The sequence below is a fragment of the Chiloscyllium plagiosum genome, chromosome 20 (genome assembly GCF_004010195.1).
Source record: "Chiloscyllium plagiosum isolate BGI_BamShark_2017 chromosome 20, ASM401019v2, whole genome shotgun sequence".
Lineage (NCBI taxonomy): Eukaryota > Metazoa > Chordata > Chondrichthyes > Orectolobiformes > Hemiscylliidae > Chiloscyllium > Chiloscyllium plagiosum.
Window position 1 is genome coordinate 48,611,441 of NC_057729.1, and position 27,506 is coordinate 48,638,946.

General features: G+C 42.1%; 1 protein-coding gene across 3 annotated transcripts in view; it reads right to left on the reverse strand.

The window, feature by feature from the left end:
* The window catches only part of LOC122560245 (protein phosphatase 1 regulatory inhibitor subunit 16B-like), a 192,958-nt gene that overhangs the window by 13,694 nt on the left and 151,758 nt on the right, over nt 1-27,506 (reverse strand). For all 3 annotated transcript variants that reach the window (XM_043710731.1, XM_043710732.1, XM_043710733.1), the window contains 6 exons: nt 23,109-23,254; nt 22,019-22,122; nt 10,979-11,103; nt 9,067-9,192; nt 4,680-4,755; nt 3,231-3,360 (listed from right to left, as the gene is read on the reverse strand). In XM_043710731.1, the coding sequence (XP_043566666.1) occupies nt 3,231-3,360; nt 4,680-4,755; nt 9,067-9,192; nt 10,979-11,103; nt 22,019-22,122; nt 23,109-23,254 (707 nt within the window). The remainder of the gene's footprint in view (nt 1-3,230; nt 3,361-4,679; nt 4,756-9,066; nt 9,193-10,978; nt 11,104-22,018; nt 22,123-23,108; nt 23,255-27,506) is intronic.

Genomic DNA, 27,506 nt, shown 5'->3' on the forward strand with positions numbered 1-27,506 from the left:
AGTCCCTCCTCCCTACCTTTTATCTTAGCCTGCTGGACACACTTTCCTCATTCCTGAAGAAGGGCTTATGCCCGAAACGTCGATTCTCCTGTTCCTTGGATGCTGCCTGACCTGCTGCGCTTTTCCAGCAACACATTTTCAGTCCTATTATCCTGCACCACTAGCTACCTGAAGATGAAGCAGTGCTCCGAAAGCTTGTACTTTCAAATAAACCTGTTGGATCTAACCCGGTGTTGTGTGATTTTTAACTTTGTCCACACGAGTCCAACACCAGGACCTCCACATTATGTGTTTTAAAGACTTTATAGTGCTGGAGTTTCCCCCTAGTCACTAACATGGCAGAATCCACCTTGTAGGGAAAGACAGATGCAAAGTATTCATTTAATGCCTCTAACATGCCTCATGCTTCCATACATAACTCCCCTTTTGGTCCCTTCACCACCCTCTTATTATTAATCTGCCTATCAAAGACTTTGATGAGTTTACAGAATCATGGAATCCCTACAGTGTGGAAGCAGGCCAGAAAAAGTGATTGAAAATGTACATATCCAAAGCACTTTCCTCATGTGGTGAATAATATAATGGGTCAGGAAAAGCAGCAGAGATAAGGGAAGTGAATGCAGTCAAATGCACAGTTTGGTCTCCAAACCCGAGGAAGGATATACTTGCCTTGGAGGTGGGACAACAATGTTCACTAGATTGTATACTTGAATGAACGTGTAGGCCTGTGATGAGAAGCTGAGTAGATTCACCTCATATTCGCTGGTGTTTAGAAGAATGAAAGGTAATGTAATTGAAACGAAGATTCGAAATGGGCTTGAAAGGGTAGACACATGAAAGGCTGTTTTTGTTGATGACTGAAGCTAGAACATGGGGATACAGTTGAAGGATAAGAAGCTTATTATTCAGTATAACAAAACAAAGAATTGTGGATGCTGAAGAGCTGAAGCGCAAACAGAAATTGCTGGTGAAACTCAGCAGGTCTGGCAGTGTCTGCGGGGAGAAAACAGAGTTAACGTTTCAAGTCCAATGACTCTTCATCAGAACTGAAATGGAAGAAAAATATCTTCATTCAGAGGCTTGTGAATCATTAGAATTTTCTATGCAAATGGATTGTGGATGTTCAGTCACAGAGTATGTTCAACATTTGGAGAAATAGACTTTTGGTCTCTCAGAGGATCAAGGGGTATGGGAAGCAGGCAGTAGAGTTAAGGTAGAATATCACTGAAAAACAGGGATAGGAGTATCCCTTGTGACCCTGCTCTTCAATTCCAAATTCATGGCTAATCCATCATTTCCCTGGAGGTCTAACGACAGTATGGAATATGAAGATACTATAGGATCAGCTATGATTGTATTAAAGAAATAAACCAAATGATGTACTCATGCTCCAGTTCAAAGCATAGCAACTGGCTGACAGAACCAGAACATCGGAAGGAAAGGTTTAGGAAGGATAACTTCTGTTTCTCGTTGTATCCTGTTTTTCACAGTTCATTCAGAGTTTATCTCTATTTTGTCATTACTGCCTATTCCATTTCAATATCCTTTCTTCTCTAGAATCATTATCTTTCCCTTTGTCTTTTGTTCAATGACATCTTTGATTTCCAATCTCTTCACCTTCCCTGATCTACCTTTCTGTCCATTTGCCCTCCACATCCCTTTTCTACAGCATAAAAGCCATGACTTTTCTACCTCTTTACTTCCAAAGTTATTGAATTTGAAACGTTAACTCTGTTTTTCTCTGCAATGGTGTTGCCAGATCTGCTGAACTTCCCCAAGGGGGCACATTTTTAAGGGGAGAGGAGAGAGATTTTAAATAGACATGAGGGACAATCTTTTTATACAGAGGGTGGTTTTCTCATGGTATGAACTTCCTGAAGAAGTGGTGGATATGGATACAATTACAATGCTTACAAGACATTTGGGTAAGTGAATAAATAGGAAAGGTTTGGAGGGATATGGGCCAGGAGCAGACAGATGGGACTAGTTTAGTTTGGGATCATGTTCGACATACATTGTTTGGACCGAAGGGTCCATTTCTGTGCTGTATGACTCTATGATTTTATGTCTATCTCCATTATTTGCAACGTTTTGCCTTTATTCAGTTTCTTGTTGGTTTTTCTTTTGCATTCCCCAGTAAAGCAGTGTCCAGCTTTCTCAATTCAAACATAAACAGAAACTGGAGTCCATCATTTGGCTCTCGATCCTTCTCCTTCATTGAATAAGATCATGGCTGATCTTCTAACTCATCTCCACCTTTCTACACTATCCCCATATCCCTCAGACCTATTGACCTCTGTTGTGAGTATATCTAATGACTTAGTATCTATGGCTGCCATTCCAAGGTTCACAAACCTCTGAGAGAAGAGGCATGGGGAATTATTCAGAGTTTCCCTGAGTGGATTTGAGAGGATACATCTTGATCAAGCTTATTACTAATTCCGCAGTGATTGGAATGAACTCAGCCAGGTGGACTGCACAGAATATGAATTCCCTGATTGCGGCTGTTAACATTCCCTGATCTGCCTTTCTGTTCTGTTCTGGTCCAATTCAGGGAGTACTGGCTGACAGATATAAACAGGAGTGTTAGGGATTCTGGCTCACTCTAGGAGCTGGCTCTGTGCTCGCTGAACCAGTGTCAAATACTATTCACGTGTAAATAAAGGTGGTTCAGTGGTTAGCACTGCTGCCTCACAGCACCAGGGACCCAAGTTCAATTCCACCCTTGGGCGACTGTCTATGTGGAGTTTGCACATTCTTCCCGTGTTTGTGTGGGTTTACTCTGGGTGCTCCAGTTTCCTCCCATAGTCCAAAGATGTACAGGTTAGCATGAATTGGCCATGGGAAATTGCCCATATTGTCCAGGCAAGCTAGGTGGGTTAGGCAGGGGAAATGCAGGGTTATAGGGCTGGGGTGGGTCTGGGTAAAATGCTATTCGAAGGATTGGTGTGGACTCAATGGGCCGAATGGCCTGCTTCCATATTGCAAGGATTCAATTCTTTGATTCAATGGTGTTGTTTGTGGAGTTATTTCGAATTCCAGATCATATGTTCATGACCAACAACCAAAATTACTCAGGGCCATTTTCATTTTACAAATAAGGGAAAATGGGGCCCAGAAAGTTAACTAAAGAAGCCAGGAACTGTGACCAAGGAAAGCGACATCCAAGTAAATCATCTGAGTGTTGCTGTAGAAGAAGATCTTTCATCAATCAGGGTGCAACTACTAACCCTCGACTTCCAGCGCTAGAGGTTCTCCTGCTTAGAGATGACTTGTTCTTGCCCTGTGATTTCAGGATGCTATCATGTTTGTGCTTGAGCTGTCGAAGTAAGACTCTGAACTCCTCATCATCACAGAGATCTACAATGGAAAAGTAACATTAGTCCTTTTCAGATAATTTTAATACAACAGTGCACCATTTTGAGATTGAACCTGTAGGCTGTGCTATCTGCCTGTGCTATGACCCAACAGCAGCACACTTGTCTCTCAATCTGTAGATTGTGGGCTGAGCCTATAAAATTGTGGCTGACCCTGCAATGCCAAAACTTTAGGAGGGCTGCACTGCTTAAGGTACCATTTTTCAGACAAGATGGTTCAAGTCACAAAGTGGATTATCTCATAGGGTGCAAATTAGTGGCACCGAAATCCACACACCAGGTTGAATTTCCTTGCAAGTTGAAGATTATCTGATACAATGAGTGTGTGAAAGAATAGAGTCATTGAGGAGAATGTCATGGTCTCCCCTGGAGTATTACCAGGCTGGTAGCCTTGCCACTGCCTCTGCCCTAATTCAGGGCCTCAAGTGACCAACTATTGGCCATTTCCTACCCAGCCTCAATTTTGTGATTGGCTGGAGATTTCAGGTGCATGGAGGAGGGCACAGGGTAAGTTTAGATTAGATTAGATTAGATTAGATTAGATTACTTACAGTGTGGAAACAGGCCCTTCGGCCCAACAAGTCCACACCGCCCCGCCGAAGCGCAACCCACCCATACCCCTACATTTACCCCTTACCTAACACTACGGGCAATTTAGCATGGCCAATTCACCTGACCTGCACATCTTTGGACTGTGGGAGGAAACCGGAGCACCCGGAGCAAACCCACGCAGACACGGGGAGAACGTGCAAACTCCACACAGTCAGTCGCCTGAGGCGGGAATTGAATCTGGGTCTCCGGCGCTGTGAGGCAGCAGTGCTAACCACTGTGCCACCGTGCCACCCACTAAGTTACAGCACAGAAGAAAAATTTAAAGCAAGATTTACTGTTTGCCATGCTGGGCACATTATCAGAACCTAACAGCAGAGCCAATAAAGATACTTGCAAAGCTAAAAGAAGCTAAACTTTTCTGATGTAAAACATTCCAAAATACAAAAGCTGAAGGATCCACACTTGCATGAACAGATAAGACTCTAAAATGTGACAGAGATATTATTAATATTTCAATGAGATACAAACAGAGATAAAGTAAGGGACTGAATGCTGTTTTAGTCAGCAATTTCATTATTACATTTCTGACTAGACAGCAGATTCAGAAGTATGCTCGTGACTTCTATGATATTCCTGTCGCATATGGAATATTCCAGAAGAATTCAAGCCTTGGACCTTATCCCTTCCCCAGCCTTAATCTGTCTTTTGTTGGGCAAGGCAAATGGTGCCAATCTTACATCTATGACTAACCAATTGGTGTTTCTTTCAGGTTCGTCTTGGTGTTGAGACTCGCACCGTGAGCTGTCAGCAATTCCGCAATTTGCATCTACAAAAAAAAATACAGAAACATGTTTACATTTTAACAGTGGGAACACAAGAAAAGTTAGTGCAATTCCTTGTTCCACCTCGAATGTTCAAAACAGCAGGTCTGGCAGCATCTGTGCAGAGAGAATCAGTTTGTGTTTTGAGTCTAGTGTGACTCTTCTTCGGAACTGCAGGGTACCTAGCTTCCAGTAGTTCTCAAGAAGAATCATGCCAGTCTTGAACTGCTAACTCTGTCTCTCTTTTCACAGATGCCACCAGACTTATTGAGGTTTTCCAGCATTCTCTGTGTTTGTTTCATATTTCCAGCATTCACAGTGTTTTGCTGTTGTTCAAAACAGCTGTCGAATTAACCCTTGGAATGACATGAAAAGGAATTATTTTTTCTCTCTGAATGAATTGCCATTTTTCTGTCCCGTTGATAGAATAAGAGCCACTTTAAAAGGAGCTCATTTAGGACTGTATCTCTATTGTGTTCCTCAAGACGGACAGAAATGGACAAAAACTACTGGCATGTACATGCTGCCCTCTGGCAAGAGCAAAGGGAAAGGTGCAAAGCTGGACAAAGTAAAAGGATGTGAATCCTATTCTCAAGTTATGAAATTTTCATCAAGAAGTTTTTTGGCAAGTATGTGAATCTATGACTAATTAATTTTTTAAAACATGTACCTATCAAAGGGCACAAAGAAATATTGGCGTTAACCAATTTCAGAAATGCAACTGGACCAGTGATTGTGCTGGGGTAGCAACATGTATTTGTTCTTATTTTAGTGTGGGTCGGTTTCACAAAATCTGTCCTCACTGGGTTTTACCAGAAGAGGGAGTCGCTACACACAAACCAGCAGAATCGCTCTGGGTTTGAACAAACATATTTTGGACAGACACGACCACAGTTATTCCTGGGTGCAGAGCACTGTAATTAGTATTGCAGTATGAGAGCATCACTGCATTGTCTGCATTGTCAATGTCTGCATTGTATCATTTGCACGTGAAACTTTAACAAAAACATTGTAGGATTTTGGGCATCACTGCATGTTTCCAGATGGAAAACCAGCAAAACTTGCGAATGCCACATATCAGTCCAACTTGTTTTATATACTCTAAAAGGGAGTTCCAGTAATACCAGGAAATTCATTTCCAAGTTTCTTTTTTACTGTTTCTTTACCCCCTCTGTTGCATATCCTTTGTTGGATATCTGGAGGTAGGTGGTTAATGCTATGAAGAAAGGTAGGCTTATATCCGCTGGAGATAATTAGACTTAATTAGAATATATAGAATCCAAAGAAGTCTTAATGTGATACATATGGGAAGGATTTGTTTTCTTGTAGGAGGACCTATAACTAAGGGTCATTGTTTAAAAATAAGGCTTATTGTTCCCCACCCCACCCCCACCACTTCACAGAGGATTGAAAATCTTTGGAACTCTCTTTCCCAAAAGAAAGCCAAGTCTTGAATATTTTTAAGGCAGAGAGAGAGATAGTTTCTTGAGAAGTAATGGGGTGAAAGTTTATCAGGGTAGACAGGAATGTGGAGTAATCAGACCAGCCATGATCTTATTAAACAGCCAAGGTCTTTTCCCTGGGGTGGAGGAGTCCAGAACTAGAGGACCTAGGTTGAGGGTGGTACGGGTATGGGATGCACTGCCAGAGGAAGTGGTGGAGGCTGGTACACTTGCACATTTAAAAGGCATCTGGATAGGTATATGAATAGGAAGGGTTTGGAGGGATATGGGCCGGGTGCTGGCAAATGGGACTTATTAGTTTAGGATATCTGGCCAGCATGGACAAGTTGGACTGAAGGATCTGTTTTCAGGCTGTACATTTCCATGACTCTAGATGTTAGAGTAGGCTGGAGGGTCCTGCTTCTAATCTGTATGTTTGGTTCCTTTGAAAAACTAGTGCTGGCTTTATTGAACTGTTGCAGTCTATAGGATGGAAACATTCCATGAACGGTTATTAGAACTTTTACTTTATTAGAATCCCTACAGCGTGCAAACAAACCCTCTAGCCCAACAAGTCCACACCAACCCTCCGAAGAGTAACCCACCCAGACTCATTCTCCTACCCTATATTTACCCCTGGCTAATGCACCTAAACTACACATCCCTACGTGGCAATTTAGCATGGCCAATTCACCTAACCTGCACATCTTTGGACTGTGGGTGGAAACTGGAGCACCCGGAGGAAACCTACGCAGACAAGGGGAGAACGTGCAAACTCCACACAGTCACCCGAGGTCGGAATTGAACCGGATCCCTGGTGCTGTGAGGCTGCAGTGCTAATCACTGAGCCGCCCTTAGGACTGCACCTGTTAGTGGAGGAGTTCAGGATTTTGGTACAGCCATGATGAAGGAACAAGCCACATCTTTACAAATTGTTCTAGTAACTTCCAGGGATATTTGACATTGACAGTGTCACTCTGCACCTATCACCATTATCCTCATAGGTATTGTTGAAGCTGTCTTGATACATACCACAACCACTGTGCGCCAGTGCGGAATGTGTAATAACACACACAGAAGTGTTAACAATGTTACCGAGGAATGAAGCAACTTGGCTTTCCCTGAAACCCTGAGCACCAATCGCCACACCCTCGCAGTCTGGCTCGATGACCCAGTTTGGAAAACTCTTAGACCTGAAAATGTGTTGCTGGAAAAGCGCAGCAGGTCAGGCAGCATGCAGGGAACAGGAGAATCGACGTTTCGGGCATATGCCCTTATGCCCGAAACGTTGATTCTCCTGTTCCCTGGATGCTGCCTGACCTGCTGCGCTTTTCCAGCAACACATTTTCAGCTCTGATCTCCAGCATCTGCAGACCTCACTTTCTCCTCAAAAACTCTTAGACCTGCCCATCACTCAGATTTGAGTCCTCAGTTGGGGAATTCTGCTTTTTCCCAATTGGGTTCCATGTGTCCCCAGCGGGAGGGTACCCTGACCCTTCCCAACTTATTGTCCCCATTAGATGACTGATGTGTAGAAATGAAATCTTGTTCCGGATGGGAGACAAGGTATTGGCTTGCAAGGAGAGGCCAGTCCAAATGGAGATTGAGAATCGACCAGTCACATATATTATAATCTTAATGTTGGTTAAATGTACGATTGCATACTTTCTCCTCACATCACTTTTCTAGTTCTCTCAAACCCATACAGCATGTTCCAGCCTATCCCAGCTGAGGTAGATGTCATGTATGCAGGTAACCAGTAGCTGACAATCTATCAATGCTGTTCTACATTTGTTGACTATGAAATGTGCAGGAACAGACTACCCATTGTCACCTTCTGCCCAGACCAGGAGTTCATCAAATCAAAATCTAAGCAATATACTAAAAGACAGAGGAGCAGAAGCAGCGCATTTGGCTCATTGTATCCGTTCCACCATTCAGTGAGATCATGGCTGATCTGATAATCCTCAATTCCACCATCCTGCCTTGATTCGTTTGAGTAAAATCCTATCTCAATGTACTTGAATATACTTAATGACCCAACCTCAATAGTGCTCCGCAGTAAAGATTTCCACACATTTGTTATCCTTTGTGAGAAGAAATTCTTTTTCAACTCTGTTTTAGGTGGGTGACCCCTTACTGTGCGATTATGTTCCCTGGTCCCAGACCTTCTCACATACTGTTACTGTGCCAATGTATTTATAGGTTTTGTTAAAAAGAAAGGGACAAGCTGTCAAAGCCTTTTGTCTTGCACTCATTAGGACAGTTGCAAGAACACCAAATTTTAAAACAAGCAACTATTCATACAATGTGCTGGTTAGTTGGCAAGATAGCTCTGATTGTTGGTGGTGTTGCCATGGAATTTGTTCTTATGTTGCAGAATTATGTTGCAGGTTGTTTGTTCTAGTCCTATCCTTGAGTACTGTACCTAAGCTGGTATTCCAGTGCAGTATGGAGGGGGTGCCACACTGTTATAGGGACTACATCTTAGATGAGATGTTCAACTGATGACCTGTCTACTGCCTCAGTTGGATGTAAAATCTTCCATTGCACTATTCAAAAGAAGAGCAAGGAAGAAGAGGAGCAAGGAAGTTAGCCCCAGTGCCCAGCTCAATATTTATCCCTTAAACAACATCACAAAAACAAATTATCTAATCATTATCATAATGCTATTTGAGGGAGCTTTGTGTGTGCAAAATAGCTGCCAAATTTCCTACAGTACAACAGCGATCATACTCAAAAATGTGCTAACTGGCTTCAAATAGATATCACGAGTATGTGAAGGGTGCTACACAAATGCAGATGCATCTTCTCACCTTTCTGAGCAATTTGCGTACAAAACACCAATACCTCCAGTTATATAGGGTGACTGACCTGACCCCAGCAGGCAGCAGCATGCAGTGGTTCCCAGCCGTCATGGTCTTTGATGTTTACTTTGGCCCCGTGTTCGAGAAGGAGCTCAGCAACTGTGCAGTACCCATTGGCAGCAACCACATGGAGCTGAGGGAGAGACAGGTGAAAAAGGGCTTAAACAAACTGGTCACTGACCCATAAATCAACAAGACAATAATCAAATTTCAAATGAAAAGACTTAGGGAAAATCCCTTAGCAGTTTCAAATAAAAAGACTTACGGAAACTCCCACAAAGAAGAAAAAAAACCAACAATTGGATAGCTGTGTACGTGAGGAAAGGGGCTTGTATGCCTTGGGACCTTTTACCCAGGTAAAGGTGCTATTTGAATGCAGGTTGTTGTGTTTCACTGAATGTGGTTTTAAGGCACCAGCAGAGTAGAATATAGTGGGACAGACATTCACTTAATACAAACTAATAAGTGCTGGGACTTATTGTGCAGAAGCATTCTCTATGCTCTGCCTTCCTCATGACTGTTGCAGCCACATGTTTTCAAGATGTTATAAGTTGTTTTGCTCCAAGCTAATCTTTATGACTGAATGCTGCATCAAAACACATACTTCATTTCTGATTTACAAAGAGCTTTGAAATTTGGAAATCAAGCTTCAGGCAAACAATATCTTTAAAAGGAATAATGGAAACCTAGCATCCACAAACTCCTCAACCTTGACAGGACTGAACACCTCCAATTCTTAGTTCCCAAAGACCACCAGTCTAGCATGACCAGAAATTCTCTGAATTGTGAACATTCAGAGCCAAAAAGGAAGGACTTGTAATAACTGCAAATAGGGGTTGAAACTTGGAATGAAAGTTGACGAAATAACATTCTGAATGATTATTTGCTCCAAATAGGCATAAAAATCAAAGAATCATAGAATCCCTACAGTGTGGAAGCAGGCTATTCAGCCCATCGAGTTCACACCAACCCTACCAAGAGTGTTCCACCCATGTCCCCACCCCCATACCTTACCCCTGTAACCCTGCATTCCCCATGGCCAATTCACCTAGCCTACACATCCCTGGACACGATGGGTAATTTAACATCGTCAATCCATCTAACCTGCACATCTTTGGATTATGGCGGGAAATAGGAGCCCCCAGAGAAAATCTACTCAGACACGGGGAGAAAATGCAACCCTCCTGAGGGAGAGCATGAGCAACGTGTCATCTCTATAAGTAGCAAAGTCAGATAATTAATCTCAAAATTAACATCAGCTGGACTATCAAAAAGTCTGATCATTAGAAGATATCAGATAATTTATCTAAAAATTAATGACAGTTTTAAAATAACATTGCAGATAGGGATCAACCAAACAAATCCTCTGTAAATAGGAACAAAAACAGCAATTGCTGAAAAAGCTCAGCAGCAACTGTGGAGAGAAATTAGAGTTAACATTTCCGGTTTGGTAACCTTTCCTCAGAATTGTCTAAATAGATGCTATTTATTCCAGAACAATAAGAGAAGTGAGGGAGACTATAAATTTGGAAAAGTTAATCTGGTGGTTATTTTCCAAAATAAATCTAGGTAACCGCATACTGTTTATTCTTACCTCAATGTCATGCAAACATAAAAATGAATATCAAGTTGCACCTTCAAGGTCAGGATACCTCGTAAAATGTAGGCTTACCTGCATTAATTGCACATTATGTTGACAATATTTGTATTAGAATTGAGATAAGGTGATAAAGCTTAGGCATTCTTGCCTTGTGTACAGCTTATTTCATTCCCATGATTTCATTTCAATTAGACTTAAAACAAATTCTAAATAATATTATAATGAGCGTGACTTCCCATATTTGGGAAATGTTACTCTTTGAGTACACCCAGTGGTAAGGTTAGGTCAACCCACATCAAATGGTGGCAACTTTACTTACCAAGGTGGCTCCCTGAGCATCTCTTGCATTCAGATCAGCACCCGCCTGAATACCATCTTTGATGTCTATAATCATTTGCTGCTCTACTGCGGTGCGGGTTTGGTCAATTTTCTCCTGAGTGATCCCTGAACAAGATTTGAAGATGAAAGTTTGTTAATTCCTGTCAGAAATCTCAGCAGGGGTGTCTCAGACCGATCATACACAAACTACAAACAGGAAATTTGTCAACATTATGGATGCAAGTTCTCTTTTGTTTTTAAAGAATGAAGGAAATCAGCAAGGAGAGGTTACACACATCCAGGAAATGGAAACATTAGGAGTAAGAAGTTTAAAAGTAGACCAAAGTCAGAGCTGTTAATAATTGATGACTATTTTGTTTGAAAATGTAGTTGTTATATGTGTTGATCGGTGAATGGGAATTTAAGTGTTCCCTTCAGCATATGAACAAGAGAAGTATTTTGCCTTTGAGATATAATTAAAGTTGGCCATCTGTTGTATACAAATAACTGGAAGTAGTATAGCAGAGGGGCATTGAAAAAAACCCAGGAAATATTGCCAAGCTAGGATGTGTCCATTTTTAAGCAACTGGTTGAGAAGCTAATATAACAAAAATATTTCTTCATGTTGGTTAATTTATTGTTCTGGTACAGTAAGATTGCATAAATAAAAGGGGGCACCAAAGAACCCATATAACTGGTGGTAAATGTGGTAAAAGTCATTCTGTTCCTCCTCTCAAAAGCCAGATTTCATCATGAGTTGGACAGGAATCATCTTCCCAATGTTGGGTGTTTCATCACTTCCAACCACTCTTCCTTGCCAGTCAGCTAACCCATTTACCCTCCCCCCCCATCCCTCCCCCCACCCATGTATACGTTACAACTGATAAATAAAAACACACACACTTTTTTTTCTTGCTTGCTCGGAACAATGTTCAGGAGATGAATTTTCAATTGATGGAGACTCAAGAATAATCATGGAGGACTGGCAACTCTAATAACACTAACTGGTCTCATTTACAGATAAGATTTCACAGGAGTTACAGCAGAGATACAGATCATTTGGCCTAAGCTATCCATGTTGATGGTTATGTTCCACTAGAGCCTCCTTCCATTTCTTTTGTCTATGTTGATCATTGTAATAATCTATTTGTTATTCATGATGAGAAAGTGAGAACTGCGTGTGCTAAAGAGTCAGAATTGATAAATTGTGGCACTGGAAAGGCACAGCTGGTCCAGCAGTATCTGAGGAGCAGGAGAGTTGACGTTTCAGGCGTAAGCCCTTTATCATTCCTGGTATGCCCAAAAAGTTGATTCTCCTGCTCCTCGGATGTGGCCTGACCGGCTGTACTTTTTCAGTGCCATACTTTTCGACTATTTGTTATTCGTACACAGCAGTCCGAGGGCATCACAGGTACGACCTGCAATTATAGCCCACTCCTACTGCCCTTGACAGTAGGTAAGCTTTCTACATGTCTTGCTTGGGCATATTAGGGAGTAATGAAGAGTCAAACTTATGGACATGGATCTGGAGTCACATACAGGGCGGATGAGACAAGGATGGCAGGCTACCCTCCCTAGACTAAACAAATTGTGAAAACTCAATACTGATAGTTTAATTCTGAGTAACATTGGCATTAGAGGAAAAAACCACAAATCCGCAATTTCCTGTGACTAATGCTGGCTGAGTAAGAGGCCAGGTGAAACCCACTTTGGTCCAAATCAAAGACAGAGATGGAAATGTGTTGCTGGAAAAGCGCAGCAGGTCAGGCAGCATCTAGGGAACAGGAGAATCGACGTTTCGGGCATTAGCCCTTCTTCAGGAATCTTCTTCCTGAAGAAGGGCTAATGCCCGAAACGTCGATTCTCCTGTTCCCTAGATGCTGCCTGACCTGCTGCGCTTTTCCAGCAACACATTTCCATCTCTGATCTCCAGCATCTGCAGACCTCACTTTCTCCCCAAATCAAAGACAACATGGCAATGCAGTTGCTGGACCAAATAAATGCTTAACTTTGTTTAATCCAACTGAGCTAAGATCCCAATATACAGGGTATAAGAGAATGGCTCTTGCAGTGGTAGTGTCCCTACCTCTGAGCCAGGAGATCTAGGATCAAGACCCACCTGCTCCAGAAGTGTGTAATAACATCTCTGAATAGGTTGACTGGAAACATCGATAGTGTATAAGAACAAGGTGTGTGGTGTTTCCCTTGGTGCTGTCAGTCAGAAAGTTTGGTGAGGCTTGGGTTAGCAGAGCGTTCTTTTACCTCTGGTAACTGGACTTAGTTCCAGGTTAGACTGATGGGATGAAAGTGCCCTGTGTTTTACTGCTTTGCAAAACTGAGTTTGGATGATGTCATTCCAGCTCCTGGGGGTTCATGTCCACTGATGAAACGGTCTCTTGTTCAATATAAATTGGCAACATTAGTCAGAATGGCCACACAACAGGAAAAACAACCTGTCATACTGCAGCAGGAGAACATGTTGTTCTGAGGTTAGGTCTGTGATATTTCATCAGAAGCAGGGCACGGGCGTCTGATCATGTTACACTCAATCTCGGAGACTCCTTGGCATTACTACTGAGCATATGGTACATAAAGGGCTCCAGTCCCAAATATTAGCATCCTTCACCCTCCCGGATGCAAAATTCACCAAAACGAAACTTCAACCGAGTTTGGGACGCTCAGACATAAAATAAACTCAATTTACACAGATATTTAGAAGACTGGTTGACTTTACAGACTCTGTAAATAGAACATTTGTAGTGACGCAAACCATGAGCAGTAAAGACACAGGTTTTCTGTTTGGCCTAATGAAGCAGCCAGGAAGCTACATGAGATAGATGGAAACAGGCTTCATTATTTGTACTTTGCCCAGGCCCTCAAGCCCCTTTAAACCCTACAAACTGCTCTCCAAACAGTCTTGGTGGTTTTAGACTTGGGTCAGTCCGTGACATTCCTACTTCAGAGATTCCCAGTTCCACTCCAAAGACTGGGGAGCAAAACTAGGATGACACTGAGGGAATGCCGCATTTTTTGGTGGTGTCATATTTCAGATGAGATGTTACAAACTGAGGCCCCATGCATCTGCACTTTCAAGTTGATATAAATGCTGTTATTTCAAAAGAGGGTAGAGGGTTTTCCCCAAGTGTTTCAGTCAATATTTATCCTGCTAGAAACATCAGTAAAACAGATTATCTGGACTATAGCACACAGCTGTTTGTAGGTGCTTTCTGTGTGCAAATTGGCTGGCTCCCTTTCTACATTCAGCTGTAATAATAAGAGAAAAAGGGTTTAGTTAAACCTCTCAATCCCATGTGTAATTAGAAAATATTATTTGTGCCTTCCCAAACCATCAACATGGCAGAACTCTTCTAAGAAAGGCTTCACTGGAGTTTAGCAAAATAGGCAATGATAAACTGGAGGTGATGACATAGTGGTAATGTTGCTAGCTTAGTAATCCAGAACTCGAGGGCCAATGTTCTGGGGACATGGGTTTCAATCCCAGCATGGTAGATGGTTAAAGACTGAATTCAATGGAAAAGTTAGCCAATAGTGACCATGTAACCATTGTTGTTGGAGCGAAGAATGATGACAGGTGACTTGATATGGAGAGACATAGATAGGGTGGATAGAGTCATAGAGATGTACAGCACGGAAACAGACCCTTCGGTCCAACCCGTCCATGCCGACCAGATATCTCAACCCAATCTAGTCCCACCTGCCAGCACCTGGCCCATATCCCTCCAAACCCTTCCTATTCATATACCCATCCAGATGCCTTTTAAATGTTGCAGTTGTACCAGCCAACACCACGTCCCCTGACAACTCATTCCATACACGTACCACCCTCTGCTTGAAAAAGTTGCCCCTTAGGTCCCTTTTATATCTTTCGCCTCTCACCCTAAACCTATGCCCTCTAGTTCTGGACTCCCCCACCCCAGGGAAAAGACTTTGTCTATTTATCCTATCCATGCCCCGCATGATTTTAGCCAGAGCCTTTTTCCCAGGGCAGAAATGGCTATCATGAGGGGGCATAATTTTAAGGTAAGTGGAGGAAGGTTTATGGGAGAAGTCAGAGGTAGGTTTTTTTTCTACACAGAGAGTAGTGGGTGCGTGGAATGCACTGCCAGTGGTGGTAATAGAGTCAGATACATTAGGGACATTTGGATAGGCACATGGAAGATAGTATAGTGAAGGGTATGCGGGTTAGTCTGATCATAGAGTAGGATGAAAGGCTGGCACAACATCAAGGCCGAAGGGCCTGTATTGTGCTGTACATAAACGTGTGCTGTACTGTTCTATGTTGTTTCAAACACCCATCTGGTTCACTGAATGGCCTTTCGGGCCACCTCTGCCTGTTCTTGCCCACTTGTGATTCCAAATCCACGAGGAGAGTTTTTTTCACTCGGGTGGTCATGACTGGAATTCAATACCCCATAGTGTTGTGAATGCTCCATCATGGAGTAGATTCAAGGGCAAGAGTGAAATAATCCTGATGTCTCAGTGAAACGTGAGGACATAAGGATGGAAACTGGAATTGAATGCCAAGATCAGCAATGTTCATACTGTCTCAAGGATTAGCCTCAAGTGGCTGAATGGACTACCCTCCCCCGTTTCTTATGTTCTTGTTGTACTATGGTATGCAGTCAGAAGGGCATAGGAAAAGCAGAGGACAAAGAAATGATCAGATGGCAGAAAACAGCTCACTGAGAAGAAGGAGAAACATCAATCTGAAATAACTCCGTAACGTTGGTATCCCATCGCCAAGTGACCCCTTATTTAGAGTCATAGAGGGGTACAGCACGGAAGCAGACCCTTTGGTTCAACTCATCCATGCTGACTACATATCCTAACCTAATCTAGTCCTACCTGCTAGCACCCAGCCCATATCCCTTCAAACCCTTCCTATTCATATACCCATCCAGATACCTTTTAAATGTTGCAATTGTACCAGCCTTCACCACTTCCTCTGGCAGTTCATTCCATACATGTTCTACCCTCTGCATGAAAACGTTGCCCCTTAGGTCTCGTTTATATCTTTCCCCTCTCACCCTAAACCTATGCCCTCTAGTTCTGGACTCCCCGACCCCAGGGAAAAGGCTTTGTCGATTTATCCTATCCATGCCCTTCATGATTTAATAAACCTCTATATGGTCACCCCTCAGCCTCGAACACTTCAGGGAAAACAGCCCTAGCCTCTCCAACCTCTCCCGATAACTCAAATCCTCCAACCCAGGCAACATCCTTGTAAATCTTTTCTGAACCCTTTCAAGTTTCACAACATCTTTCCCATGGAAGGAGACCAGAATTGCACACAATATTCCAACAGTGGCTTAACCAATGTCCTGTACTCAATACTCTTGACCAATAAAGGAAAGCATACCAAATGCCTTCTTCACTATCCTATCTATCCACGACTCCACTTTCAAGGAGCTATGAACCTGCACTCCAAGCTGTCTTTGTTCAGCAACACTCCCTAGGACCTTACCATTAAGTGTATAATTCCTGCTAAGATTTGCTTTCCTAAAATGCAGCACATCACATTTATCAAAATTAAACTCCGTCTGCCACTTCTCAGCCCATTGGCCAATGTGATCAAGATCCTCTTGTAATCTACAAAACATTGAACCAACTAGCTCAGAGCTAGAGTGAAAAGAACTCCTGGTAATTATTTTTTTTCCTACACTACCACCTAAGTGCGGTAGTGCTTATTATTTTTTTTCCTTCTGAGGAGAAGTCCTTGAATGCTGGTCCAGCTCCCCCAGAGCCAAATCTTAGAGTGAGCAAGATATTTGACACCTCCCCACCACCTCCACACTACTGCCTAACTGCGGTAGTGCTTCCCCAGCCCCCATGGTGTGTGTGTGTGTGTGTGTGCGGGTGTGAGACACAGTGAAGGACACGAAGTGCACGAATCTTTATTCAAATTCCCACCGCCAGGAAGATAGGAAAACACCCAAGTGGTCAGTGACAAACACTGCCCTTCACATCGAGACCAGAATTGCACACAATATTCCAACAGTGGCTTAACCAATGTCCTGTACTCAATACTCTTGACCAATAAAGGAAAGCATACCAAATGCCTTCTTCACTATTCTATCTATCCACAACTCCACTTTCAAGGAGCCATGAACCTGCACTCCAAGCTGTCTTTGTTCAGCAACACTCCCTAGGACCTTACCATTAAGTGTATAATTCCTGCTAAGATTTGCTTTCCTAAAATGCAGCACTTCATATTTATCAAAATTAAACTCCGTCTGCCACTTCTCAGCCCATTGGCCCATCTGATCAAGATCCTCTTGTAATCTACAAAATACTGAACCAGCTAGCTCAGAGCTAGAGTGAAAAGAACTCCTGTTTATATCTCTTAGCCAGGACTCCCTGATTGGACCAGGTTAACAGTCTCCAAGGACACCCGGGCTCTAACGTAACCGCGGAAGAGGGGCAGGCAGTCGGCCCTAACGACCCCCTCCACAGAACTCCTGTTTATATCTCTTAGCCAGGACTCCCTGATTGGACCAGGTTAACAGCTGCAATCAGAGAACACACACTCTGTGAGATCTACCTGGCTGACCTCATTCCAATCGTTACAAGTCAACTCCAGACCAATGCCACCAACACCAGCTGCAGAATCTCACAAATCAGCCTTCATACGCAAAAGGCAATGTTCAACCCAATTTCACACTGGGCCAAATGGGCTGTCCATTGTCTCCCAAGATGGATGGATGCCTTCATTATTATCTTAGCTTCTCAGTGTCTTAGCATAGCCAGCTTGATGATCACATTCATTTTAACTGACTATTTCTTGCACCAGAATTTCATGCGGTTTCTCTGGTCAAGGTTAGAAATGAAGTGATAATCAGTGTCTGATTCAGGGCAGTTTGTGCTACGTCTTTGAGCTTACTATAGACCCAGCTCAATCCCTTACAGTCAGCATTCATTTTGTGGCATCAACCAACCTTGGGATTCAACTCCTTCTCCCATGGGAAAGGAAACCTGTGTAGCATCCAGTGACAGAAAGGGGGAAAAAAATCTTGATATCATGTCTTTTAATGTTTTTTCATAAACCCGGGGCATCCCGAGCGCTTTGCAACCAATGAGACTCATTTGAAATTTAGTTGTATCATTCAGTTTTAATGTAGGAATTTGCAAATATGAAGGTCTCACAGATGGCAAAAGTGAGGATATGGACTAAAGGATATATATTGACCAGGAGAACTTCCTGTTCTTCTTCACAGTTGTTGACAGGATTTAACATATTGACCCAAGAGAGAAGAAGGGCTATCAGCTTAACATTGTATTGAAAAGACATTACTTCTAACAGTGCAACACAGTCCCAGTGCTCCACTGGACTGTCGGCCTCAATTTCAATGTCTGGAATGTGACTGGAACACAAAATCTCTGACTCTGGGGTGAAAGCGCTACCCACTGAACCATGACTGACACCGATACAGCTGAATACACATTGACACCATTTCTATAAATATGTCACAATCTTTTGCACTCTGGAGGAAAAGACACAGCAAATACAAAGATGATACTTCACCCCATAACAAACATTAATTTAAACATTAGGAAACATGAGAAAATCTTAATGCGTTGGAGAAGATCTGATGTAGTCACGTACACCTCACATCTGTGAATGCATTTCAAATGTAGGACATAAGGTGTAAAATGTTTTGGGATGTCCTGACATTATGAAAAGTGATATATAAATGTAGGTTTCTTCTTTATTTGTTTACACAATCATATACCATGCGTAGCTGTACCAAACACAATTGTTGCTCATTTACATAAGCTGGAGTTAGCTTTCAAAGTAAAATGTTGCAGATGTTGAAAATTGGCAATAAAATCAGAAACTGCTGGAATACTTTGTGGGTCTGGCAGAGTCTGTGGAGAGAAAAACCAGTTCATGTCTCAAGTCAGTTATGAGTCCAAGAGTATTTCCAGCACTTCCCGTTTTTATTACTGGTGCTAGCTATCCTAATTAAGAATACCTAAATTAGTGTTATAGCAGTCTGATTGTTAGTCTGTGCTTCTTTTGTATGAAACATTTGTACTTTTAATGTAAAACATTCCTGTTGGCAAGGAGCTGATCGGGGACAGAGGGGAAGTTCCTATTGCTGACAGTTTGCACAGGGCCTCTTTGACAGAATCTTAAAGAATATAAATTGAAGAGTGCTTTGTTCACTCAGGAGGTTGTGACTTTTTAGAATTCTATACCCTATAGGATTGTGAATGCTCCATCATTTAGAATATTCAAGGGTAAGAATGACATATTGCTGATCGCTCAGTGAATCAAGGGAAATACCTCGGGGATAAATGTATAAAAGTAGATCAACATCAAGTTACTAAAACAAGGGGTAATCGGAAGAAAGGTCCAAACCTTTTTGATGTTAATTTGCAATAAATGACATTCGCAGTTTCACAGTAAGAGGCCAAAACTGCCGTTAGTAAAGAAATGGGAGGTACGTGAGGAGCTATAAATTATGAATCTGGCATGCCCAACCTTTCCTGACAGAAGGAATTACTGGAATGTTTACCATTACATTCCTCAAGCTGTGCAATCCTTTTCTAAACATAATTTAAAATATCCTATGGGTTTTTTTTTGTGTTGCAAAAATCACAATGACTATAGGGTTAAAAACTCTTACAACAAAGATATGATAACTTTGTGGCTACATTTTCAACTGACTCTCTCTGATTTTTCTCACTGCCTGCCCTATTCCCTCTGAGTTGCTCCATTTCCTTTGCTTCCCTCAACCTTCCCATCTCATTTGCTTTATTCATTTACAGGATATGGCATTGCTGGCAAGGCTTATTGTCCATCTTTAGTTGCTTTCAAGAAGGTGGTAGTGGGTCTTATGTTGTGGGTTGCTTGGATTGTTGGCTATCCCAGCATTTACTGCCCATCCATAGTCTCCCCCAAACCTCCTCCTTAAACTGCTGAAGTCTGGATGAATGTACCCCCACAATGCTGACAGGGAGGGGGTTCCAGGATTTTCACCCAATGATGGGATTTTTCCAAGTCAAGAAGATTTGTGATTTGGAAGACAGTCCCATTGTACCAATGCCAATGTACCTTCTGCCTCTGTCTGTCTTTAGCAGCTAGGTGGCTCAATAGTTATCACTGCTGCCTCACAGCACCAGGGACCTGGGTTCGATTCCACACTCTATGTGGAGTTGGCATGTTCTCCTCATGTCTGAGATGGTTGCCTCTGGATGCTCTGGTTTCTTCCCACAATCCAAAGATATGTAGGTTAGGTGGATTTGCCATGCTAAATTGCCCATAGTGTCCAAGGATGTACAGGCTAATGGGTCAGCCATGAGAAATGGCGACTTACACAGATGGGGTGGGTCTGGGAGTAATGCTCTTCAGAGGGTCAGCATGGACTTGATGGGCTGAATGGCCTGCTTTCACACTGTAGGGATTCTATGAAATATAAAATTAGAACAAAACACTTTGCAACAGCACTGAGCCCTATTGTTCTCATATGTATCTGTCTAAAGAGTGTAAGATTGGAATGACAACAGGAACGGGGAAGAAAGAAACAAGCTTGTGATGTGTACAGCTTTTATTCATTTAGCAATGCCAGGCACAATCTCTCCCCCTTCTTCCCCCACATCTGAAATATCTGGAGATTGTCTGAGAATCAACGCTCCAGTGTCTGCTCCCCCTCACATATTGAAACAGCTAATGGATTTTTTTTTCCCATGTTGTACACGAGCTGAGCAGTAAAGTGAAGCTTAGGAGGTTTTCATTCCAAAACGGAAGTGTTAGACCATACTTAGAATATTGTGTTCAGTTCCGATTCCTCCATTATAGAAAGAATATACAGAGAAAATGACTTATGAGTTTGATATAAAAATGAAAAGTTTATACTTATCAGAGAAGACTGAACAAACTGTGCCTCTATTATTATCTATAAAAGGCAGTGATTGACCTGGGAGAGGTCTTTAAAACGATGAAATGGGTTGACAGAATAAATGCAGAAAAGACATTTCCATCTGTGGGGAGTATTAAACCCAGAGTCATGGACATATTGATAATCACTTATTAATGCATCATCAATAAATCCAATCGGGAGTTCAGGACAAATTTCCCTGCCGTAGAATGGTTACAGTGTGCAACTCCACCATCATAATGAACGGAAATGCAGGACATCGGAACAGGAGTATGCTATTGAGCCTACTCAACCAATCGGCCAGACCACAATTGATCTTCTACATCAATATCATTTCCTCACTTGTCCCCATATCACTTGATCACTGTAAAATCCAGATATTAATAGATCTCTACCTGAATATCCTCAAGGACTGAGCCTCTGCTAGCTTCTTGGGTACAGAATTCCAAAGATTCACCATCCTCTGAGGGGAGAACTTCCTCCTCTTCTCAGTCTGAAATGACCTGCCCATTATTCCAAGACTTGTTTCCTTTGGTTTTAGGCACCCTCTGCTGGGAGAAACATCTTTTCTGCAACTATCCTGATGAGCACTAAGAAGGTTACATGCTTCAAGGAGAATACTGTAGTGATTGTAACAAGGTCAGGCAGGTAGTCGTCTTAGGATATGAGTTCTCTGATTGGGGCTGTTAATCTTGTCTAATCAGGAGCCCTGGCTGACAGCTATGAACAGGAAGTGTCAGGGGTTCTGTTCACTCTGAGAGCTGGCTCTGACAGAGCTGTATCAGTTTCAAGGACCTGTAAATTAAGGGTGACTTGGTGATGGGATACCAGCCTCTGTATTTCAATCATTTGTATGAGTTATTTCAATTTTTTTTTATCCTACTAAATTCTAGAGAATATAGGGCAAGTCTTCTCCATCTCTCAAACATAGTTGAAGCAAATGATACATTACAGAGAAACTGAATGAAACACATTAGAGAGAAAAGAACATAAACATGTGCTGATAGGGTTAAGTAGAGATGAGTGAGAAGAAACTGGTGTGGCATTAACCGAATGGATTGAATAACCTATATCAGTGCTGTAATTCCAGGTAATCATGGTGAACATAGCCACAAGACTATTTGTCCTCGTAGACTTACCCTGGTTAACCATTGCTGTCTCGATGATCTCCAGAGTCCGATCATCATCACACAAATCGTAGGGCATGTTCCCATCTGCATTGACTGCCAGCAAGTCAGCTCCCCTACAGAAACAGAAGTGAGAATGAGTAACGTGAACTCTGAGTTCAAGTAAATACTTTACTTGCAAAGGTGTAGCTGCCTTGCTCTCCATCAAAACCTGATAAAAGTAAAAATATCTCTTTGTACCGAAAATCCCACCCTACAACATCAATGTCCTTTCCCGTTCAGACAGGACCAAGTTTGCAGTCTGCATCCTCTTGCTTTATTTTCATTTTGCGACCTTCCTCATTCCATCAAACTTAATGTAAAAGTTAACATATTCACAGCTGTTTACCAGGACATTGAATATAAGGGAGTGTTTAATGCAGTGTTAGGGCTGAGTTTATTCTGTCAATTAAATCAAATCAATAAAATTAATAGAATTTATATACAAGTTTATTTCATTTAGATTTTTAGATTTACCCCTTACCCCTACATTTACCCCTTACCTAACACTACGGGCAATTTATATAGACCTCTGTCATGTTCCAGTTTTTTGGAATTAGTATCCTAATATTTCATAAGGTAATTAAGAAAAGTGGGTATTCCTCTCAAGGTTTTGACTTAGCAGTAAGTATTGGATCCAGGAAACAGTACTAATCAGAAATCTTGTCAGAAGTCACATAATACCAGGTATAGTCCAACAGGTTTAATTGAACTCAAAAGTTTTTGGATCACTGCTCATTCGGCAGTAGTCTGAAAAGTTGTTTTTTCAAATAAACCCGGTGTCATGTGACTTCTAACTTTGGCCACCCCAGTCCAGCACCAGCTCCTCATCAGAGATCTTGTGACACAGTCATCACAATTCTTGCCTGAGTCAAAACAGAACCCAATAGCCAAGGAAGGTATGTTAAGTATCAACCTGCAAATCATTTCAATTCAAGTCAACAACTATTGGTAAGAGTGGGAGAGAGTTTTGGTTAGCCAGGTTAGACTGAAGTGGGAATTTAAGTGAGACTTTGAGGTTTGGATGTTTCCTCCTCTCATGTCAAGGCAAAAATAGACTGACCGTTCGATGAGGATTTTGACGAGGTTGGTGTGTCGACACGTGGCAGCTGCATGCAAAGGCGTCCACAGCTCATTGTCCTTCGCATCCACATTGGTGCCATGATCCAAAAGCAGCGTTACCATCTCTTCAAAATTATCAATACAGGACTGGAAAAGAATCACAAGGCATTAAAGAGTGACCAGCACAAGAATGAAAATGTTTCCTTGGAAGTGTACCCAATATTACTGCGCCGCAACACATTTGTTCTGAGGATATGGGCGATGCTGCCAAACCTGCTTTCACTCCTGCTGCCAAACCTGCTTTCCATGTCGAGCAGTGGTGAGCCATTTTATGCTTTCTTTTCTTCTTGCATTCATTCATTCATGGGATGTGGGAATTGTTGGCTGGGCCAGCATCAGTTGCCCTGGAGAAGGTGGTGGTGTGCTGCCTTCTCAAACCACTACAGTGATTAGATTACTTACAGCGTGGAAACAGGCCCTTCGGGCCAACAAGCCCACACTGACCCTCTGAAGAGCAACCCACCCAGACCCATTCGCCTACATTTACCCCTTCACCAATTCACCTAACCTGCGCATTTTTGGACTGTGGGAGGAAACCAGAGCACCTGGAGTAAACCCACGCAGACACAGGGAGAATGTGCAAACTCTTCACAGACAGTTGCCTGAGGCGGGAATTGAACCCAGGCCTCTGGCGCTGCGAGGCAGCAGTGCTAACCACTGTGCCACCGTGCCGCCCACACGGCCTTTGAAACAACCTGTTAAGCATTTCAGAAGGCCTTCACACTCAAGCACATAATATGAAAATGCAATAATATACAGACCAGATCAATGGCTGATCATTTTTGATGAAGGACAGCAGTTGGATTTTTACTGTAATATAATACAGGTCGTTCTGCTATAATGCACATGTCATTAACACAAATTCACAATAGCACGATCAACGAATTGAGGAAACAAATTGTTTCTAAAGTGCCAAGTTTTAAAGCATGTACTGGTTATAATGTGATTCCAGCCCAGTAGTTTTAATGGTAACGTTATTACACAATTTTCTTATAACACGGGATTGCTTAAGAATGGAACTACTGCATTATAGCAGAACTGACTGCAAAACCATTTTTTTCTGGTAGCAGCACAAATTAATTTAGTTTCACTCTGTGTCCTGGTGGATTAATACCCACAACCTCTGATTGCTACTCCAAAGACGTAACCATTTTACCCTATCACAACTTGGCAATCCCGGGATTGTGCAATGTATGTATTCATCCACACCCAGCTGGGCGTTGAACAGTACCTAGGAATGCATCACCTTGGACATTAACCAGCTAATAATTAAAAACAATTCAGGGATAAATAAACATGTTCTCAGGCTTTTTGAATTGTAGCATTACCTGAAGCAATGGATTAGCAACATGTTACTAAATGCACCATGAGATTTGCTGCCTAATACAACACTAATGTGTACACAGACTAACTGCAGGGACACTCTTTTGGTTTCCTCGGGTTGTATTATTGCTTATATTGCTTCACATTTAAGGATATAAAGAGTGAGATTTTTGTTCTGTATGTTTAAGCAGTTTTAAATACTGAAGGTTGACAGAACAAGATCTTTCCTGCAGGTATTTTATTAAAGTTGGTTTCTTCTATCCTTCCCTTTCATCCAATAGGTGTGATTGCCCACTGCCAGACCCACAAAAACTGACTTCAGTAGCTGGTCACCATGCTGCACATGGGCCACACTTTTTTTTTATTTTAATGCTCTTCTGAGAAGGAGGAGGACATAGAACATTACAGCGCATTTCAGGCCCTTCAGCCCTTGATGTTGCGCTGACCAGCGAAATCGATCTGAAGCCCATCTACACTATTCCATTCTCATCCATATAGTTATCCAATGACTATTTAAATGCCTTTAAAGTTGGCAAGTCTACTACTGTTGCAAACAGATGAGGCTTTTCATTACGGCATGATTGAGATTAAGAACTTTTAGTGCACAGAACGACAGCTACAAAGTGTACATCAGAGCACATGGGAGCAGAGACATACTAAACCATTGCACTGCCTATTCATTAACACAGCCTTAGAGAATGCAGAAGCACAAGTCTTGCACAATGGAAAAACTGCACATTAACAAACAAAGCATTCAAATAAAGAAACCCCTCAGGGATTGAAAACATGTGCCTATTCATCATTTATTTTCCCCTTTCAACCATATGTCCTTAAGCAATGATCTTTCTGTTGAGAAATAACTGACAATATATACGTTTGCACTCCTTCTCAACTCTCTTGACCCTCTGTCTGCTCTCCAATGCTCTCCTTTAACCTCTCCTATGACTCCCATATAAACTCTGCGCAATTTTTCACCTCTAAAACTATGTGGAGGTGGAATATTGGATTGGGGGAGCCAAAGTCAGAAGTCACAAGACACCAGGTTATAGTCCAACAGGTTCATTTCAGACCATAACCTTATGTTGTGTGACTTTATGACTTTGTCTAAAACTATCCTCAAAGCATATTCCTTCAATCTATTGACCTAATACTCATTCAGTGAAGCAAGCGCCAATATTTTTCTGTTAATGCTTCAGTGAAGCATCACTGGGACACCTTAGTATGTTAAAGGTACTATATAAATGGAAGTTGTTGTTGTTTTCATTCAAGGTGACGAAATAGGAAATGTAACATGTTTTCATATTCTGTTTGCCAGTTCCAGCATCACAATGTCTGGGCAGATATAGCACGATGCCCATGGGTCTTAGACATTGGAACCCTGGCGTTTCATAACTTCCTCATATTGATAACCAAGTTACCTCTGGGCACACCAGACATTACGCTACCACATCATTCACTCTGATTCACTAAGAACACCATGTTACTGTTACACCTGCTTTCTCTAAAGTATCCCTTATGCTACATACATCACCTCTGCTTGTTGCACCTAAATCATACACTTTACAGCAGAATGAGTCCTCCCGAATCCCTCTAAGTTAGCTCTGTGCTCTCCACATGACATCTCATTTATAGTTGCGAACTGTCTAAGACTGCCATACAGAATCAAAGAACAAGAGGACACTGCTGCGAGCATTCTGGAGAAAAATCACCGATACAGTGGAAAAAGATAGTTATCCTTTAATCCCCAACTTCCTTTGAACAATTCTGCTTATTAATTACAAAAATATTAAAAGATGATGGAAAAACTGTTCGATCATAGAGTATTAGGCAGGTTGGAGGCCAAAAGATGTTAACTCGAAGGACAGGGTCAATTTTAATTGCTAATCTTACACTCACCATCACAATTCTACCTTCTCTGCCTACAACAGATTGTCCATGTACCCTGTGTGCTGACCTGCTAGGATTTAAAGAAGAAAATTTCCATAGAGTGGGAGGAAACCATGGAGGAAATGCAGGCTCTCCCTGCAGAAGTACTACTTTCGAATGATGACTGGGGGCTGGATTTTGGTTGCATATGTAGTTTCGGACTTTTAAAATGAGACATACAATACAAGCTTTTAAACTACCAGAACAACCAAAACTATTAAATGTCAGTTTTCAGTTCCTATTGAGGGATGCAGTGTTTCTTCATGGTTGAAAGAGATTGTCCACGATAACTAATGACCGTCCACTGAATACTGTATTGTAGTTGTTTGTCTATCAGTTAAAAAGGCACATTTTAGGGACTGAAGACAGTACCTTTCATATAATCTTCTTAATGTTCCCATGATTTTTCTCCTTGGTTGCTCATAGCAGCATCCTTTAATTCAAGGCAGCTCCCGGACAATCTTAGGGAATTTACAACCACAGGTAGTCAACATGGCTTTGTGCGTGGGAAATCATATCTCACAAACTTGATTGAGCTTTTTGAGGAAGTAACAAAGAGGACTGATGACGGCAGAGCGGTAGATGTGATCTATATGAACTTCAGTAAGGCATTCGACAAGGTTCCCCATGGGAGACTGGTGAGCAAGGTTCGAACTCATAGAATACAGGGAGAACTAGCCATTTGGATACAGAACTGGCTCAAAGGTAGAAGACAGAGGGTCGTGGTGGAGGGTTGTTTTTCAGACTGGAGTCCTGTGACCAGTGGAGTAGCACAAGGATCAGTGCTGGGTCCTCTACTTTTCGTCATTTATATAAATGATTTGGATGCGAGCATAAGAGGTACAGTTAGTAAGTTTGCAGATGACACCAAAATTGAAGGTGTAGTGGACAGCGAAGAAGGTTACCTCAGATTACATCAGGACCTTGATCAGATGGGCCAATGGGCTGAGAAGTGGCAGATGGAGTTTAATTCAGATAAATGCGAGGTGCTGCAGATTGGGAAAGCAAATCTTAGCAGGCTGTATACACTTAATGGTAAGGTCCTAGGGAGTGCTGCTGAACAAAGAGACCTTGGAGTGCAGGTTCATAG